At 47.0% G+C, this 20,642-nt stretch overlaps 1 protein-coding gene across 1 annotated transcript in view; it reads right to left on the reverse strand.

Annotated features, from left to right (window-relative positions):
- The window catches only part of adgrb1a (adhesion G protein-coupled receptor B1a), a 60,936-nt gene that overhangs the window by 19,904 nt on the left and 20,390 nt on the right, over positions 1–20,642 (reverse strand). Inside the window, exons 11-23 of the mRNA XM_018756919.2 lie at positions 20,368–20,436; positions 19,300–19,408; positions 18,314–18,454; positions 14,943–15,018; positions 14,079–14,181; positions 13,818–13,861; positions 7,379–7,505; positions 2,945–3,048; positions 1,727–1,829; positions 1,494–1,644; positions 921–990; positions 662–728; positions 238–323 (exon numbers count right to left, since the gene is read on the reverse strand). Of these exons, the coding sequence (XP_018612435.2) occupies positions 238–323; positions 662–728; positions 921–990; positions 1,494–1,644; positions 1,727–1,829; positions 2,945–3,048; positions 7,379–7,505; positions 13,818–13,861; positions 14,079–14,181; positions 14,943–15,018; positions 18,314–18,454; positions 19,300–19,408; positions 20,368–20,436 (1,250 nt within the window). The remainder of the gene's footprint in view (positions 1–237; positions 324–661; positions 729–920; positions 991–1,493; positions 1,645–1,726; positions 1,830–2,944; positions 3,049–7,378; positions 7,506–13,817; positions 13,862–14,078; positions 14,182–14,942; positions 15,019–18,313; positions 18,455–19,299; positions 19,409–20,367; positions 20,437–20,642) is intronic.

Genomic DNA, 20,642 nt, shown 5'->3' on the forward strand with positions numbered 1-20,642 from the left:
ATTCTGCCTGTTGTCATGTCCCCTGTTGCTGGACATCAGATCTTCTACATCTTTATCTGTCGACTTCGCGCTGACTCTCTGTCCTGCTAGCCCCCCACCCAGGCCCACCTCCTCCCTACAAGCGAACCGGTCCGTCCGTCGGGTCCCACGCGGTGCAAAACAGAATGAAGCGATGTCCTAGACAGACAGGCTGATTATGGGGGTCCACCAATGGATGTATGTATTGATGAGGCATACCCTGCCCGCTCCTTCAGTTTCATATCAGTGATGCCGTCTTTGGACACAAGTTTGTTAAAAACCAGAATCCCAATAACCATGTTAACCTGTTAAAGAGAAGAACAGAGCGTGAAGAAACTGTTAACTGCCCCAAGGCATGTCATGCACTCCATAACACAAGATAAACCATTAACAAACACAGTGGAACTTACGGTGTTCTTACATTAGACTATAACGTGCGGACCTTCCAAAAAGAGCTCCGCTTTGTATGTTTTATCATAAATGTTGAATAAAAACAAGGCGTAACAGCATGCACCGAGTCACTGTTCCCAGAATGGATTTCGACATGCACATGACATGAAGTGAGCATTTGTAGTTCCGACACTGTGCTTCCCCTTCTGCTCCCCTGAGCACAGAGCGGAATAGGAAGAGCTAAAGAAGATACCAGGACTACAGCGGCTGCTGGGCCCACAAAGGCGTAGAGCAGGCCACCCTCCAGGGACAGCCAACAGCTGTGATGCAGGCAGAAAGGAAAAAAGTAGCCAGGCAGGAAGAAAGAGAGCAGGACAGAGAGAAAGAGGAGTTAATCTGAAGCTGTCCAGTGAGAATGTCAATGCAAACACAGAATGCACAGCTCTGTCAAGTTCTCACATCTTGAAGGGTTTCACAGAGTAGGTTTGTGAACCAAAAAGGTGAGCACTTACTAGTTCAGAGTGCCGTAGCCTTTGGCTTTGGTGAACCCAACAGAGACTGCCACCACGAGTGCAGGGAGACCTGTGGGAAAGCGAGCGAGAGACTACAGTAGTCAAGCTAGGTATTGGGAGGTCTGGAAAGGCTCACCACTCAGGCTAAAAGAAGCAGCAGATGCTCAGTACTGGCTATAGCTAAAGTATTAGGGCTACAAGATGGAGATTATAGCAGAAGGGTCAGTGCTGCGAACACAAAAGCATGATGAACAGGAACAGCTCAACATGGGGGCTAGAGTGAGATGAAGGAAGGAAACCAACACTGGGTTTCAAAGAAAGAGATGAAGAGAGAAAGCTCCGCTTTGGGGCTAAAAGACATAGATAAAGGGTTAGAGCTCAGTGTTTGGGCTAGAAAAGTAAGATAAAGGCAGAGAGCTCAGCATCAGATATAGAAGAGATTGCTGAAGGGTTATAGATCAGCATTAAGGCTAAAAGTGGGAGATGAAGGGAAAGAGCCAGCAAGATAGAGAGCATAGGCATGAGGGAATGCTTCCAATGGTGTGAATCTGGTAACGGTAAGCAAGTGCTCACCCCATCCTAGGCACAGGAATCGTTTCCGGATTATCCTGTTCCGGAGGCGGCCCGTGACGGCCATGTATGACTGCCAGGCCTCCGTCAGCACCCAACAGAAGGAGGATAGGAAGAAGAAATGAAGGAATGCAGCAACCAGCGTGCAAACCACCTGAAAGGGAGACTGATGGTCAGCATACCATTGGATTTAAGAGGAGGGAACCATGGAAGACAGAAGGAGTAACCTGTCATACCTTGTTGCGTGTCTGCGTTTGTCCTATCAAGATGAGAGCATTGGATGAGATGATGGAGAGGCAGAAGTTGATCAGGATGACTGAACGCTCAGAACGAATGTATCTGTAGAGAGGAGGTGACATAAATTAGTGAATGGTTTTCGTTCACAGACATTACAATTCCAAGTAGAGGATCCCAACAGATGTGGGCAGCAGTTTACGTAGTATTTAATGAAATGAGTAAAAATTTGAAAGCTGAGGTCTGTTGAGAGATCTCTAAGTTGCATTCATAAGCATAGTGTTTAACTATATAATAAGCATAGTGTATAACTATACAGGCAGACTTCAGACCTGCATCTTTTGCAAATAGCATTTGATAAGCGATTAGTAATCGTGCTAAGGAACTAAAGGCCAGTCCAAGAAAAAAAAAATCTTTTTAAACCTTTATGGCAGCAACCTGTCATTCCATAAGTCTTTGTGGGAATGCCCAGAGTCTCCATGTCCCTTCCTGCTGCTTTCTTATGGTTCTCAAAGGTAGTGTTAAGACTCACCTTAGCTTGGTCTACCTTAGTCTTAAGGAGTGGTAGCCCCCGTCTGCATGCATAAACAGGAACTAAACAAGATGACTATTTCTAGACCTCAAAAAGAGAGGCAAAGTGTACAACCCACTTACTCCAGTGTTTACTATCTATCCCTGCCCTGTAAGCCACCCGTAGTCCACACGTCAGCCTCAGCGCAAACCCACAGAGGATGTGCCAAATCCACACAGATACAATCTACTGCAGGAGCCAAACATCTTATGACTACATCTCCAGTCACAGCAGTTAGATATTGTTAATCATTAGTGCAACAGAGGGGATGTTTGTCACACAACCGATACGAATTCATTTGAATTCATTCATTCATTCATTCCCTGAATGATAGATTGTTTAAATCAGTCAATCCACATTCTCTCTTGCTCCTGAGCAATAAGACCACTGAAGCACCCAAGCAATAAGACCACTGAAGCAACACCCAGTCGTTTCAGGGCATACTTAGCCCAAAGGCCCTTCTGATGAGCGGGTGACCAAGCTCAACTCTTACTGCCCCAAAACTAAGAGGCAGTTACTGCCACAGACTTGGATTTATCACTATTAGCCATTGTGTGGCCTTCTTCTCTATTTCCCCATCTTTCTAGCCCAACCCGTGAAACATCGCAGCACCCATTTGCAGGGGAAATTGGCACAAGTAGCATCTTACCTCCACACAGACACATAGATAATGATGAGGAGCAGCAGCGTGAGTGAGGAGACCCCGCAGCCCACAATAAGTGTCACGGAGGGCACCAGAGTCTTGTCCATGTTCTGAGGAACACAGAGGAAAGGTACATTAAAAACATTTATCTTTAACTTAACCACGCATCCGCACAAGCAGACATACACCTATGCCATCACCATAGGATGCTGTTTATAGAACTACATCCTGCTCTAGAATAAGGTGATTTCAAGGTTACAGGATAAAATAACGGAATGCTGAAGCAAAAAAGGGGTGGTGCAAATCCCTCTGTTTAACCAATAGGAAAAGCAAAAACTATTCTGGTTCAATTTCATCCATGGAAAATGATTCCTCTCTCCTAGGTACAGACCCTCCCATTCCCTGGTTTACCTTCTCCATCCTCCCTCAGGCCTAACGTGGTTGTCATGGTGATGTGCTAGCACGGGCAGCATCAGCAGTGGATGCAGCAACTACTGCAGGTACCAAGCTTCTGTGTGTGTGTTTGCTGCCTGCTTGTACGTGTGTGTGTGTGTGTATGTGTGTGTGTCTGTGTGTACAGGTAATTGTAATTTGTCACAGATACCCAGTGTGTATGCTTGTTTGGCAAAGTAATCTATAGTACATACACAGTATATTTGTGAGGTTGTGGATTTATGTCAAAATATCATACAGATTTAGTCTGCTATTGGTGCACAAGACATGTGTTTGAATATATAACTGCATGTCTATGTGTCTATGCCTGTATCTGTGTTTGGTGGTGCAGGAAGTTGCATTTTCTATCCAAGTTTCATGCCAACCAGAAGGTGCAGACCGATGGACATTACCCTCATGTGGTTCCGTGCTTGAAGGCACCAATAGGTGTACCCATAGCATGGCCGAGCAAAGCCCTCCTCCATAACCACCAGTCACTCCGTTGAGACACTGTATTATCCATAATCAGGGAGACCTGACTGATTTAATCCACTGTAGACACTTTGTGTTTCTCTAATGTCAGTATGAGCCTATTTACAGTTTGCAGTTTAGCACATGTTGCGGTATAGGCACTGTGCGCCATCGACCAGAAAGGGCATGAGAAGTCGACTATTTTTATTTTTCATGCAAAAAAATTCACTAGGTGATGCTTCAGGGGTGCCGTTATAAAGGACAGGCTCCTCTCCCATCCCTGCAGAGAAAATAATTGGTAAGAGTTTATTGCCTGCCTTGTCTCCAGGTTTGATGCCTGCACTGGGCCAAGTTAATTAAATGCCTTTGATTAATCTGCACTGCGGTGAGTCCCTTAAAAAAGATCACAAGTGCAGTCAAGAAAGAACGCCCAAAGGGGACTATTTCTTTACAGTCTTCTCACAGACCTTTCACAAGAAGGTGGACCCTACACATAAAAGTCAGCATTAGTGTTCCCAAAAGCTGTAAAACCAAGGCTACAAGACCATAGAGAAACCATAATTCAAGCCAATCAAAAAGGTACGAACTAAATATCCTTAGCTACCGGCCTTGAATGCTCAGCTTTCTAAAACGGCAGCGGGATGATCAGCACCGTGCAATGCAATCAATATGAGATGACAATCTTGGTCTTTTAGAAATTTAAATATTCCTCTGTGATAAAAACAAATTCATGTAATCCTGATGCCCCATGCTCTCATCTAACCCCGATGTCTATAGATCTCATGGGGTACATCAGCCAAAGCCACCACCCAGCATTACTAGAAACTGTCCTGGAGCAGAGAATGGATTTGATTCAGCTTGAATGATCTTCTGTTCTAATCGTAAGCACCCTGGAATGGGGCTGTTAGAATCTAGACACAGTTGTGGTGTAGCCCCAGGAGATCTGAAACTGGCCAAGGACCTATTTATGTGAATACATTACGTGACCTTGACTTAATCTATGCCCAAATCGTTGCTCAAGCCATTTGGCAGACTGCAATACGATATTCCTTCCAGAACGGTTAACCTGGAAAAAGGAAAAGCCATATCCTTCCCAAGTCTACTTAAGTTCTCCTGTCTCCTGTCACTTGTGCCACTAAAATCTGGGTTTGTTGGTCAATGGCGTCAGGAGCCTGTATAGGAGGGTCATGCCACTGAGACTGCCTGACCGCACAAGATAAGCATTTATCCATCCAGACAGGACTGGGGCAAATAAGATCATGGTGCTTCCAAGATGACGAGGACAGAGTCAAACACAGAACTTGAAGGTCAGCTGTCTTCATTTGTCCCACCTCTCTATTGTTTGAAACCATCGCAATCTGGAGCTGAAGCTTTCAAGCGACTGCAGCATGTTGATTTTTCCCCCATTTTCTTTGAACGGCTAAGGGGTATTGAGCAAGTATATAAAGCATGCCAGAAACAGGGACTATGGAGGGGGTAGACAAAGACAGAGAGAGGCAGTGAGAGAGCACGGTTGGCTTTTCAGTGCAGCCAGACAGCCGCCTCTCAACTGACCAGCCTTTTTGTTATTCTGGGGCCGTGCAAGACTAGTTGCAGATGTCGAGCCTGCCGGCAGGAGAATTTACAAGAATATTGGCAAGTAAGTGCTGCTGCAGGGATGGGAGGTGTTGTAGACCCCAGGTCCCACAGAACAACTCGAGGGGGTGTGCGGTGATGGGGGCTGCTTTTTTTTTGGGGTCCCAAGAAAAACAGAATGCCGAAACAAAAATGTGTTCAGAAGGGTCAGGCTGTAACACCCCAGAAACCTGGTGGCCACCCCACCGCTCCCCCTCGTTCCTACCGTTCTTCGGAAAAATTAAGCCAAGCACACACAGATGACATCATGGGTTCCAAGAGAACAGTGGGTGGATAAAGCGGGTCCCTGATTCCCAGATGCATTAGGTGGGTGGCGTTGGGTGGCAGGAAGTATCCTCCGCTGACCAGATTCCAAGCGCTAAGCCCACCATGTTTGGAGGGACATCATACTGAGCATCGCCTCTCTCCTCAGCTCCCCAGGAAATGACACATTTTGCCTTGCCTCGTGCATTTAGCTCGTCTCCAAAAACAGCTTAATCTGTGCACAACCTCCAGCAGTCCCTCCTTCCTTCCTCTTCTCCGACACGGATGACAGATGACAAGCTCATGGCGCTGGGTGTGCACAACACACTCAAAGGTGCCTCTGACGTGTGTATCCGTTTACCAAAATTGTCACAGCAAAAAGGACTGCTGCTCACAGGAGCTGCGTGCCCCCCACCCCCTATCATCCCCCACATTCCTTTCTGCTCCCTGCTTTTGGTGCGGCATGTAGACGTGGAAACTGGGTGAACTGTCCCATTTTTTTTCTTTCATTGCCAAGAGGGGGTTTAAGGTTATTTTTTTTCCCCCCACCTCATGTTTTTTCACCAGTTTCGGGCCAGGACACACAAAAGGGCCATTCCAGTGTCTTCTAGTCTTTTGCAGCCTCCAGGGCAGATGTTGTTGCCAGGGCAACTGGTGAACAAAATGCTTTAGAGGCAGTTTCTAGTCTAATAATAACTAATCACACCGAAAGAAATTTTCTGCACAAAGACACTGCCCTTTCCTAGAGAAACACGGATAAACAAAGCACTATTAGTCCCTTCAGCGCTTCCTCATACTTTTAAATAGCTCGCAATGTTCATTAGTCCTCTTTTTAGCATTATTGTACGATTACACCTCGATGCAGTAACAGCAGCTTCAGTCGAGCAGCAACGCATTCCCCATTCGGATCATTCTATCAAGAAAATGTGCCTTTCATTCAAGTTGATCAAAAGGAGAGAGAGGATTAATTGAGAAATTGCACATATATACAACATAAACTTGTTTGTTATTGTTATACAAAATTAACGGGATCGCACACAGTGCGAGTGCGCATAACACCAAATATCATGGCTTCATATTTAACTACTGTCTATTTCTATTTATATCTCATTAATGGCCATGACCAGTCGTCTGTCTTATCATTACACTTCGATATATGCTAATGAAACAAAATGTAACAACACGGTGGAGCACATTTAAACCTGCCACATATTATCGATCGCGCGAGCCACAGGGTCACTATATTGGGGGGGGGGGGGGGGGGGAATTATATCTGTAAGATTTTTTGCAACAGCTGACAACATGCCGGCATCAGCGCCAAACGCGCCGCACACACGACACGCGCGGCATCACCCCCCTGCAAAGCAATCGGGGCTCGGCTGCATGCTCAGCCCCAGCGCGCGCGCCAGCAGCGCGGAGGGGGGAACGAACGGCGAGCGCGAGACGGATCCGTTGATAGGCAACGCGGCCGCGACGCGTCTTTGTATCTCCTGCTTTTCCTCTCCTCTCAAGGCCGTGGGGAGGAGGAGGAGGAGGAGGAGGAGGGAGCGGGGGGGGAGGTAGGTGGGGAAAAAAAAAAAAAAAAAAAAAAAAATTCACGCGAAAATGCGGGAACGCGTTGCGTGAAAGCGAGGAGAGCGTGCGGGCGCTTCGACTTACCGTGTCGGGGTTGAGCCGCGCTAAAATGGCGAAGGTGGAGAGCCTGTCACACACGCATCTGGTTCTGAACGAGTCGACGGGCACCGCTCTGCAGCCTCGCGCCGACCACGAGCCGAGCAGCGAGGATCTGCGGGAGAGAGGGGGAGAGAGAGGAGAGCACGGCCGAGCGTTAAAACACGCGCTGGAGAGGAGCCGCACAGTCCCCGCATATTATATACTATGCTAGTATACACCACATGAATGTCTCTTGTTTTATTGTTACTGTTCTTATTTATTTATTTACTTACTAACTATTTTTAATTATTAAGCGCTCCGATGCGCGCCGCAAGTGCCCAGGGAGGGAAGCGCGTGGCAAAAACGGAAGAAATTGTGACGGAGGGGAGCGCGTGGCACGCGCGCGGACACCTTCCTGCAGGGCCGAGTTACTATGGTACAGGGAGATTCAAATGAGCGCCGAAAAAAAAAAAAAAGTATACCAGCAACAACAACCGAGTTGTTATTGATAATAAATGCAAATGCACCCTTGACATGACCCTATTATTATTATTATTATCATTATCATTATTATTATTATATGTTCAGCTTCGGCATGTGTTGACTTCTTCTGAATCCTGGGTAGTGGGCACCAGGTGGAAGGTGGTCGGGGTTAGTGGTTCGGATTAAGGCTGTCGCATTGCAGTTTCAAGGTTTCCAGTTGGAATCCCACAGGTGCCCTAGTACCTTTGAGCAAGGAACTTGCCCCAAATTATTCCAGTTAGAACACCATGATAATAAGTTGTAAAGTTGATTATCTACCAATGTAAGTTGTCTTGGGCAAAGGAAATAATGAATTTAAAGAAAAATAAATAAATTTATAATAATAATAGTAATATTTATTACTATTATTATTATTATTATTATTACTACACCCCTAACAGCAAGCTGCCAGCCTTGTCTATGGAATAGCCACACTGTAAAATCTGGGCACCATAATTTATCATTCTGTCACCGAGGCCTTGAACTTTAACAATCTAGAGACTCGGGAAGGATCGTGGGCCCTGCGGGGCCGGGGCTGTTCGGATGCCGCGAGCAGTGCGCGAGGGAAGTACCGAGGAGAAAGGAGAGGTGTGGCGGCACACTGGGGCTGCTTTACCGCACCGTTAACGTGAGCTGCTTCCAGCCAAAAGAGCACAATTGATCTCTGAGGCCCGGGTGGAGTCTCTCTCTCTAATGAGTAATGGCTGTAAATGTCCAGACCAACTTTTGTCAACACCACTTTCCTCAATTGTTCATTAGAGCCCTTCTTTGCCAGCAAGAGGAGGATGCTGAGAAAAGGCATTTCAGCGCAGTTCGACTTCCCTATGGAACATGGCAGGCTTATCGGATGGGACGCAGTCAAAAGTAGACGCACGTGACACACGGGCACACGCTACGTCACGGTAACTAACGCTCGCCGCTCTGACTGCCACATGCGGTGCGCAGGGTGGAGAAATGCATTATCTCAAGGAGATTATTTCCAAAACTACCTTTTCGCACAATGCGAACGATGCATTTTCTGTTGGTCTGAGTGCTGATTGAATCTTATTAATGTGGGCTTACTGGACATAACGTGAACTTAACAAAGAAGCTACTGCACTGAAGAAGCCACTCGTTATTGGCCAAGAAGGTCTGGATCAGGATCTGAATCAATGGCGCAGTAGTGAAGAAAAACTCGCACCTACGTTTTTTTTTTTTTTTTCTGTCTTTGACAATACAAAAAATTATTTCTGACTTCACTATGGCTCTACATAATTATGATTTGTAGGTAAAACTGTGTTACAGATTTCAATTTGTTTAAATATTATGTTAATATTTAAAAGTAAATATATGATGAAATATGGGGGGTGCGGTGGTGCAGCAGGCTTGGCTGGGTCCCGCACTCTGGTGGGTCTGGGGTTCGAGTCCCGCTTGGGGTGCCTTGCGGCGGACTGGCGTTCCATCCAGGGTGTGTCCCCTCCGCCTCCAGCCTTACGCTCTGTGTTGCCGGGTTAGGCTCCGGTTCACCACGACCCTGCTTGGGACAGGCGGTTTCAGACAGTGTGTATGATGAAATATTATTTTAAGTATTGTATGAAATGGAAATTAGTCTGTTGAGAATTGTATGGAAATCTTATAAAGACCTGTGTTGGTTCTATTAGTCTTAATAGTATTTTGCCGTTTTGGTCTATATCCATATTCACACACATTGTCTGAAACCACTTGTCCCAAGCGGGGTTGCAGCAAACCGGAGCCTAACCTGGCAACACAGCGCGCAAGGTCAGAGTGGGAGGGGACACACCCAGCACGGGACGCCAGTCCATCACAAGGCACCCCAAGCGGAACTCGAACCCCAGACCCACCGAAGAGCAGGCACAGACCAAACCCGCTGCACCACTGTGCCCCCTTATAGCTGTATTCCTCTTTCTATATGAATGATGCCATTAAAGAATTTTCCAGATAAACTTATTATCCGACCTGTATAACAACTTACAGGAGCTCGGCATACTTTTTCAGACAAGACTTGGACAATGGTATTCAGTTACTTTTGAAAAACACTGCAGTTTATTATCCTTGTTTCACTGTATATCTGTGGATGGAGCCAGTATTTTAATGTGTTTTTGCATGCGTGCGTGTGTGTGTGTGTGTGTGTGTGTGTGTGCATGCGCTTTGGGTACTGTGTTGCTGTGATCGGGTATTGCAGTTGTTATTTTTGCAGCAATAAAAAAAAGACACATCACCACATCCAATCACCCTAACCCCATGCAAGCAGCAACATTCACACACACGCACGCGCACACACACACACGCACACAAACAGCAAATAAGTACATGAGGCTTCTTCCAGATGCTGTAGTGCGGACAAAGCGATGCCTGTGTGAGTGTGTGTTTGTATTTGTGTTCGTCAGGCAGCCAGAGGCATGTCTTCAATAAACAGATGATGGTAAATGAGGGTGTTTTTGAGAGAAGGTGTGTGTCTGAATATCTAGGTGTGCATGAGATGATGAGCATATAAGAGGAGGTGTGTTTGTTAGGTGTGTTTTAAGAAAAATCCCCCCCCCCCCCCCCGACTTCCTATCCCCCCATAATCTCAACTCCAGCAGGAGCTCTGATAGGACAATCCCTCTGTGAGGGTTTTTTATTGTTCCCCTATTAGTATCTGTTCATTTTCAGATGATGCAATTAGTCGTAGTTACATTGTTTTCTTCTGGAGTCCTGACAGGTATGACTCACTGTCGCTAACTCACGCCGCACGCTCCGTGGCACGTAATTGTATTTCTAATTGCGTGCGACTCGTACGGACCAAGAGATGTCGCGGCGTTATGAGATGCAGACCGCGGGGTGTGTGGGAGGGTGTGAACAAAGCTGTCGACAAAATAAGATGAGCGCCGTCCAGCTTTGTCTGGGGAAGGCCAGAGTCGCAGTAAACAGCCGGTCAGAATAAACACATTCCATCTCTCCCTCAACGGTATCTACGCTGGTTAATTACCACATGGGTATCTCCATGGACAATTACCGCACCGGTATCTCCACGGTTAATTACCGCACTGTTAAATGGTTTGAACCTTCGTGATTATTTCTGTTGTTTGCTACTTTAGAGAAATGACTCAGAAAACCCTCAAGGACTGATACCAACAGCTGTCAACAGCTGTCTTTTGAGAAATACAGTCAATGCAAATGTGCAGATTTAACATAATCAGGAATGTGGAAAATAAAGGGGAGTAATTAATGTTTAATGGGTAAATATGTCAGCCAAGGGATGGCATTAGGAAACAGGTCGTGGGTGGTCTGGAAGCTGCCACCGTGCCTCGCTCGTTTTCTCCTGTCTGGATTGCGCCGGCTCTCTTGGCTCAATGCGCTGGCCTGGCGTCGATGCCAAACACTGCCCCCCCGCACGTACACAAATGGCGCTGTCCCAACTAGCTGACCTGCTGTGTTCCTGTACCGCTCCACGCTCTCCTGCCTGAGCAGAACTCCATATTGCCGGCAACAGGCCAGCCATGGCCTCCCTTATCTGTCTGGGGTATATAACCTTCACCATGGAAACTAGAACCCGGTGTAGTCCACACAGCCCCATCCAGGCCACTCTCACACATCAGTACACCAGCATACTTCACACTTTTTCTCATGCCGTAGCTCTGTGTTTTTCCTTCATTCCGCCCTGCGGACACACGCATTATTACATTTGTATATGATCGAAGAGAACACAACAGGCAGGCTGCCCTTTCACCATAGCAACAGTAACTATGACACTCGGTGTTGGATGTGTGTTCTTTCTGCTGCCATTGCAACGCTTTTCCTTTGGTTGGACCCCAAAAATTGCGGCCACGATCAAGCAATGTCACGTGCCGCCCTGTAGATTTGCTGAAAATAGATGCGTTTATCAGCTGCTTTTCTCGAAAACGACTTAGAACATCAGGATACTTATTTACCCATTTTACACATCTGGGTAATTTTACTGGAGCAATTTAGGGTAAGCACTTTGTTCAAGAGTACTACAGCTGGATGTAGGATTCAAAGCTCTGACCTCTGACCAGCCACCCAGATACATGTTGATGAATAATTGATTTACCCTGCTATTGAGACAATGGGTTTTTACTTTTCATTAGCAAGGCAATGAGACATTCATTGCATTTACTAGTCCTCTGTTTTGGATACAATCTACCAGTGTTAGTATAGATGTATTTTCTGCTCCCTCCCTTGTATTTCTTCACCCTGTCCCAGAGTAACGCGCCACACCCTTAATTACAAGTGTTACAGGTGGTGTCTTGACCCATGTGAGTAGCTGTTATCATTGCTCCAGAAAAAGGCCAGTGTAGAATGCCACCCTTGGCCCTTGGGGAATGGGAAGCTAACCCTAACTCCACCATACAGCATGGAAAAGAACCAACACATATCTGAGGGGAAAATCATGTATCTGTAAGCAAGTACATGGGGTGTTCATTGACATCGGAGAAACCGACTCATACACAGAGCCTCTTGGGTGGTCAACTGATATCAGTCTTGCACGAGGTTTAGAGAAGGGAGCAAAAACAACTAATTCTCAAGCCAGGGCTGGCTGAATCTTTCTGACCTTCTGGCAGGAGCCCTGGAGCACATCAGATATGGGGCAGCACAATGGTAATCTTCACGATGGTTCGAACGCACAATCAACTCTCAATCTCCCCTCTTTGCAACTGCAACGTCTCTGTCAGCTGATTGGCGATTTTCCGCCCCGATGTCAAATCACTTTTCCCCACAATCAGGAGCCACAGAAGCTCTTTGAGCTGGCTCCACTGACGTAGCCCTGAAGGGCGGACTGCAAGGTCCCGATCTAAATTACTCACTGACAAAAATGAGTAACAGAGGGTTGATGTATATACTGAACACTACATTTAAATGTGAACACCTTCAAGGCAAAGAATGGGATCGATTGGCCAGTAACATGTGTATTCATCACTGCGGTTAGAGGCGTATCTGAAGCAGGAATACCCCAGTAAGACGTCACTCGACCCCAAAGAACACCTTTCAACAAGACATTAACACAAAGCTGATGCACTGCTGGTGCTTCTCAGATCATACTTTCTCCTCCCCAGTATTAACTCATTAATCATACCTTCTGCCCAAGATGGAATTTAATTTCTCTAAGAACATACCTACTCCCCCTAAAACACCATGTACAGCTAAATTAGATTTCCTTTCTTTTTCTCTTTCTCTCTCTCGGTTTTGCTCCGATTCTCGCTCTCCCTGCTTCTCTCTTTTCCGACTTTTTAATTCGCTGAGAAGGGCAGAATGCAATCCACGTCTGGCTTCTGTAACACAAGTGTACGTATCCATCTAAATGCAAATGTTCCACCTGCCTGTGAGAGGATGGTTCGGCAGAGTGGCGGACGAAAGATCGTTTTTCTGCCATCTTATTTTTTGCTTTGTTTTAAGGACAGAGGACACCAAAGCGGTAATGAAAGGGCTTGGAACGCGGAGGCCCACTTCTGGCAGATGCGTACGGACGAAAAACCTCTCCAGCCTTCCTCTTGGAAGCTACAGCGGCATGCTCTGCTTCCTTCGTGTGGAGGGTTGGGGTGAACCTGCTGCAGCAGGCCAACACTGAGGACAGGCTCTTGACCAATAGGCAACTTGCCCAGCAACACCTCTGTGTGCTGCTTTCACTCTGAAAAGCCCATGTTAGTTTATCGCCAAAGTATCATCAAACACATCCCAACTCCATTCAATATAACAGACCCTAACTTGGCGCACAGGTATTGCTAAACATAAATTTCAGCCATACAAGAGAATCAGGAATACTGCATGTGGACACACACCAGCACTTACCCTGCCTTGCTACAGATCATGTAGCTTTCATTGGCATCTCATTACCAGCAGAAGCGTACAGCGATCACACATGGGGCAACTTTTTTTCAGGAATAAACCAGAAATTGAGGTGCGAGCGAGTGAAGCAGTCACTTACGTGTCACTTTCATCCCAAGAAATGCAGGTCTGGTTTGTGGTGCCCTGATGATCGAAGCAAGGAGGAGAAGACAGAAGTGAATTAATGTGCGGTCCACAGTATCAAGTTCTGTAGAGAACAGATCAATCCAAGGACTTCTGGGCTACGATACCTGCCCGAATATGAAAGGCACATCCAGAAGGTGTGAGAAACCATGGAGAATGAAGGTAAGAAGAAAAGGGGGCAACAGAAAGGGGTACATTACTGCTGGTTGGTACTCACGTTATAGAGGTGGTAGAACTCTATCTCAATCGGGGCAGACAGGGAGCTGGGTGTGGGCTTGATGGCGACCGAGATCACCCTGGAGTTGAGCACCGTGTTGTTCCTGGGAGGACACAAAGACTGGTTGTCATAGAAGTCGGCAGACAGAACTCAGATATGTTCACAGTCAAAAAATACTTCTGTCTCAAGCCTAATCCTGGTTCAAGCTTACACTTCCTCCACATCTCCAGACACACACACACACACACACATAGGCACACGTACCCCATACACACTCCTGCAGGCCTATCTGACACTGCCGTCGCTTCTGTCGCACTAAACACCAGCTTCACTGATGCCCACTCCCCGTAATAAAGCTCACCAACAGCAAAAATACTTAATCAGAGACACATTATACATAGCACCAAGTCTTAGCATCTCTTTTCAGAGGAACGATAAGGCAAGACAGAAAAATCAAAAGCAACCAGTGATCAACACACCACAGACCGAAATGCAGAACACACTAGGGAGGAACAAGCCCTTTGCGTCCTGCCTGTTCTTGTCTTAGCTGAGCATGTATATGCTAATTACAACTTCAGTGTTTCATAATTGCTGTTAGAATTGCATTAATGAACCCCATACTTGGTTTGGGGGGTTTACTGGCTGAGCAGACTGCGGAAATCAGGAACTTGACCAGGGTGCATAGAAGGACTATTACAACCAAATGTCTCTGGGTTTTTTTTTTTTTTGCTCTATACTTGCTGCACCACCACATAATCTGTTGTGCATAGTGGCAAGGACATAACACAAAACAGGAGACATCCAAAGACACCGTGGCGCTGAGAACAGAAGGTCCTGGGAGACAGAGGGAGAACTAGGACTCACCTCTGCAGAGATAGGATGCTCCCCAGGTTCCGGTAGAGAACAATTCCGGTCACAAATGAGGAGGAGTCATCTGCGTCTGCAACCGACACGCAGGCATGAACACTCGGGGCCCGGCTTCACGGGCACGAGCGCGCAGATACAGAGACACACGCCACCAAGCCCACGGATGCAAACCGGAGAAATGTGGGGGAGGGGGGAAAACACTACGGTGCGCCCAAAAGAATCAGAAAGGAATGTATTGGGATTGTCGAAGAGGCTGGCGAGAGAGCGAGAGAGCGAGAGAGCGAGCGAGAGAGAGAGAGATAGGCGTATTGTGCAGCTGCTGCAACTCTCCCCCCTTCGCTGGTTTGGACAGCAATGGCTTCTAAAATGCTCCAAGCAGAGGCGTGACAGCGAGCGTATGCAGGTCAACTCGTCTCCCTCGCCTTCCCCAGCGAGAGCGTTGCCTGACCTGCCTCGCTCCGCAGATGGCCCAGTTAGCGACATGCCAGGACCTCGCTATTTATAATAAGCCCACACGTGCTGCTGGCGCCGTACAATCCCAGGGGCTGCCGATGATTTCGTTCAGTGTAAAACACTCTGCCATTCTTGAGTCGTGGACAAGATTTTATATAAGAATAACACAGCAGTGTTTTACTGCTGGTAACAAAAAAACAAGAACACTGTATGCACTAATTCAGCAGAAGCTTTTCCCTAAATTGACAAGCTAACATACAGTGATTTACCCATTTGTACAGCTGGGTAACTTTTACTGTATCAATTGAGGGTAAGTACCATGATCGAGGGTACTACAGCAGAAGGCGGGATTCAGCTGTGAGTTCTTTGAGACCAAATCCAGCAACTCTGACCACTATCAAACTGAGCTTCTCCAATTATCGTTATTGAGTTATTGTCCTGGGTGTGTCCCCTCCCCCTCCGGCCTTACGTCCTGTGTTGCCAGGTTAGGCTCTGGCTCCCCGCGACCCCGGATGGGACAAGCGGTTCAGAAAATGTGTGTGTGTGTGTGTGTATTTCTAACACATCTCTCTTTCAGTTTTTAACTGCGGCTTGATATTCTACTGGAGCGCCTCAAGTCAATTACATTTCAGCAACACACATTTACATTGACTTATTCAGCAGATGCTTTTCTCCAAAGCGACTTCCAGTGAACTCTATGTAGTGTTATCAGCCCACACACCTTATTCACCGCGGTGACTTACACTACTAGATACACTACTTAACAGTGGGTTGTTCATCCATACATCAGTGAAACACACTCTCTCTCTGTCACTCACACACTATGGGTGAACCTGAACAGCATGTCTTTGGACTGTGGGAGGAAACCGGAGCACCCGAAGGAAACCCACACAGACACGGGGAGAACATGCAAACTCCACACAGACTGAGTGGGGATCGAATCCATATCCTCTTGCACCATCCAGGCGCTGTGAGACAGTAGCAGTACTTGCTGTGCCACCCCAGAGCCCCTTGTGACAGGGCAATCCCTTAATCACTATGCCACCTGGTGCGGTGCACATCTCCATGCAATAGCAAAAGGTTGGGCAAAAGAGTACAATGTGACTCTGGAGATGTTAAGATGGTGCAGAACAGGGACTCCAGGCTCAGAGGCACTGCAGCATGCCGAGTAAGAGGCCAAAGGAGACACATGCCCCGAGCACACAGCTGAGTTCAGCTGCCACAGGTCAGGCAGCACCGCATATTTGTGACAATATATTGAGTCTCTCTTCTCCCCGGGGCAACAAAATCTTTTAGTTCCTCCTCACTCACTCGGCTGCCTGTCAAGGCCCCAGTGACAGCTAAGTGGAAGAGCAAGGCAAACAACATGCATTTCTTTACATGAATTTGTTTGTTCTCCCACCGGGGGGAGCGGAAGCGCAGAGGCGCAGTGGGTTGGACCGGGTCCTGCTCTCCGGTGGATCTGGGGTTCAAGTCCTGCTTGGGGTGCCTTGCGACGGACTGGCATCCCGTTCTGAGTGTGTCCCCTCCCCCTACAGCCTTATGCTCTGAGTTGCCGGGTTAGGCTCCGGTTCCCCGCGACCCCGTATGGGACAAGCGGTTCAGAAGGTGTGTGTGTGTTTGTTCTCCAGATGGGGAAGATTGTATTCAAAGAACATGGTCTCCTTGACTGGAATCACAGCTGCCGTACGTCTCTTCAGGGTCACGCCCATGCCCTCGTACCAATTGACCGCACCTGCCCTGAATTAGCGCAGCAGGGTGTTAAGGAAGCCTCGTGGAGTAAACCTACTTGTTCTGTGGGAGTGAAAGAGCCCCATTTACTGCCTTGGTCTTCCAGTCCCGCTTTCCCCTTTGTTCCCCCGTTTGCTGCCTTCCTGGTTTCAGATCTGCTTTGCCCGATCGACTTCGATTCCTGTCTCGTCCCAAGAACACCTGCGCCTTGAATGACCCGCGCCTGTCCCTGACTACGATCCCTGCTTACTCCTTGTTTTGGTGCGCATAATAATCGAACCTGCACTTGGGTCCACACCAACTCCTTGGTCTTCTGCCCTCATCCCTGACATTCAGGCTGTTGAAATGCATGTTTGTCAGTGTGTGTAGGTGAAGAACCGGTACAAGATAACCCGGTGCGGTCACTGTATGCTTCTCAATAAAACATGTTTTGTTCCTTTCTCTTGGCTGCAAGAAGAGGGAACAAAATGCATAAGCAGGACAACGAAGCACGTCTGATGCAGAAACCTAGGTGACGCCATTTTTTTTTCCTCAACAGGACCCGGCACAGTGTGAAAGCTGTGGGCAGTGAACGGAGATGATGACAGACGCGCAGCAGAGCAGCGATGCCATGGAAACAGTGGTTCCCGGAGGAGCTGGAATTAGCTTTAATTGCTGTTGATTGGCTCCCGTTGACTCCTGATTGAGCGAGAAGGTGCCATTAGTGCAGTCATGGTGGAGATGGCTTCTCTAATGGTCTTACAAAACAAATCTCAAGGGCAGACCAAACAAATTCTTGTCCAAGTGTAAAAACATAGAATATTTACTGGAGAACTGTTTGCATATTTAAATGACTTTTGAACACTTAAATGTGTACATTATTGACACACTGGACAAAATTGGTCTTTTTTTTTTTTTTTTTTCTTTATTAAACAGCACTTTGAAAGCTGCCCTTACTAGATCAGAACACCGAGGACCAGGCCAGTCGGATGCAGAGGTGATGTACAACTAGGGGTAAGGGAGGTATGTTTAAGAGCAGTGCTGTTGGGCATCTCTTCGTTTGGAGCAACCACTGGACAAATATTTATGCTGGACAATTTGACTAACACTACCTGTACATAGTCACACACCACCCAAGAACAGGTATGATGTCTGTGTGTGTGTGTGTGCCAGAGGGGGCTGTGTGGGGTGTCTTGGGGACTCACCGAGTTTACCCATTGGCAGAATGTTCCGGGAGATAGTGACTCTGTCGTCCGGCCTGGCCCAATCCACCACACCTCTCCAACTTTTCATAGGAAAGTTGATATCGGACGTCCCGGTGACTGGGCGTCGGTGGATGCTGAGTACTGTTGGACAACAACGGGGGGGGGCAGCTGTGTGAGATTCCTCAATGATAACCAGAGGCATAGCAGCAGTTAGTGAACCACCTTATTCCTGACTTTCTCAGCACAGAGACTCCAGATTACTGCAGGAGGACATTCAATATGTACTATCATATAAAAATATTCTAGAAATACAAATAATGAAATCTACATACATATCTAAAAAATATAATATGCAAATGTTTAAACATGTACAAAATAATATATTATGTACATATAAAAACTGTGAGGTGGTCAGAATGTAGTTTGGCCAGGTGATAAGAAGCCCCAGATGCAAAGGTTTCGCTGCGTGTGGCTGAAAAGGCCTGGCGGAAGCTGATGGACGGGACAGTCCAAGCAGACTTTGTCATCCCCGATGTCACGGGGAATCAGACATAGATTCCTCCCACGCGTGATGCTAGAGCCACGAAGAGTGTAACTGTATTATGGTCACTGCTGTTTCTATCGTAGACTTGTCTCATGAAATACAGACAGATGCATTTTTATTTAGTCACACACACCAACACTAAATAAAGCCTGTTGGTTTCAGGCGCACAGTAAACTTCTCCAGGGTAACACTTTCATGGTTTGTGAGCTCACTGATTTCTACATTCATAAAACAATACTTCCAAAGGCTAATGGCAGCTGCTGTGTTGGGGCATAACTTTAAATCAAATTACTGCTGTTATGAGAGGCCTCATGCACATGAACAGTTTTTGAATAGCATAGTCATTGTCCTCAGATCAGTTCTGAGCTTTAAAAAGAAAAAAAAAAAAAAAAAAGTTGGAAAAGAAGCAATGAAAATTCACAAGTCCCAGACAGAGACTCACCTAGGTTTTCAGTGACCTCATAGGTGTCCTGGAGGTCATTCATCCGCAAACCAATCACGTCCACAAAGTCCTCCACCAGGCGGAAGAGCTCTTTGATGTTGGGACCCAGCTGCGGACAGCAGGGGGACAAAGGTGGTATTAGGCATACGGACTCTGCACAGCAGTGGTAGAATCACACGCATCGATCTCAGATCAACCGACCAACAGTCAGTTTGGACTCTTCACATGATGATTCCAGGTTCTTGCACGCCTTCATGGCTCCGCACATCATCCTCACTTCACTGTGCTGCCATGCTATATGTCACCGCTTTCCCACAGAAGGCAGGTGCCAGGGTCCTTGACTTGGGACACTGGGGCGATGTGATACCAGAGCACAGCTTATAGGCCTGTGGGTGTAATGTGTCTTTCTCGCTCTCTCTCTCTCTTTCAAGATCTTGCTTCTCTTCTAGCGTTGGCTTTCCCACATCTCCTCGCTTGGGCCGTTCGTGCCCATGTTCCTGCGTAGATCTTGGCATGTTGCTATGAGCTCTGCCAGATGGCCATGTTTTTTTTTTTTTCCTCCAATCTATCTATTTCTCTGTACCCCATCAAATCTAAAGATGTCAATCTGACTCATTCACAGCAGACCGAGAGGTGCATTGAACTTCCTCCAGTGACAAAGTGAATATTGTAATTTTGTTTTAACTTGCTGGCTTTCCTGTCCTCTCAACCCTCTTCAAATAATATGCAACATAATAACAGAACAACCTTGGGGAACCAGGCAAAGAAAGTGTTTCAGCCTTTCTGACTGCGATGCCTGAGCGTACATGGTGTGTCCGTTGTTCTCTGGTGTAATGAACCATACAGCCTTTGTGTGGTAAGAAGAACAAGAACAGCTCTTTGGGAGTTTTGTGAAATGAAGGAGAGGAATATTGTCCATTATGTTGGCTTTCGCCTCAAATTGCATCCAGGGTTTATGGAGTGTAAATGGGAAGACTGCACGCTTGTAGACAATAACCGGTGTTGCCGATGAAGCACAAAGACAACTAGAAAAGATTCAAGCAACAGTCATCAGGGTGGAGCACTCACCAGCTGGGCCTCCTCCCATCGCTCCCGGTTCTCCTCCATCAGCAGGTTGCTAACTGACTGGATGAAGTTCTGCAGGACAGTGTGGAAGAAAAGACATCCATAGGCATCACTCAAAGGACATTGCATTCAGACTGCATGACTCCTACCAGGTCTGGGAGGTTCTATCAATGGACACCAGAACATCTGTCCTGTGTGAGGCTGGTGAATGGACTGTAGTGGAGAATGGAGGTCATTATGCCCATTCTCTGACAGTGTCTACTAAAATATTGTGAACA

This window comes from Scleropages formosus, chromosome 8 (assembly GCF_900964775.1).
Source record: "Scleropages formosus chromosome 8, fSclFor1.1, whole genome shotgun sequence".
In the NCBI taxonomy this organism is placed as follows: domain Eukaryota; kingdom Metazoa; phylum Chordata; class Actinopteri; order Osteoglossiformes; family Osteoglossidae; genus Scleropages; species Scleropages formosus.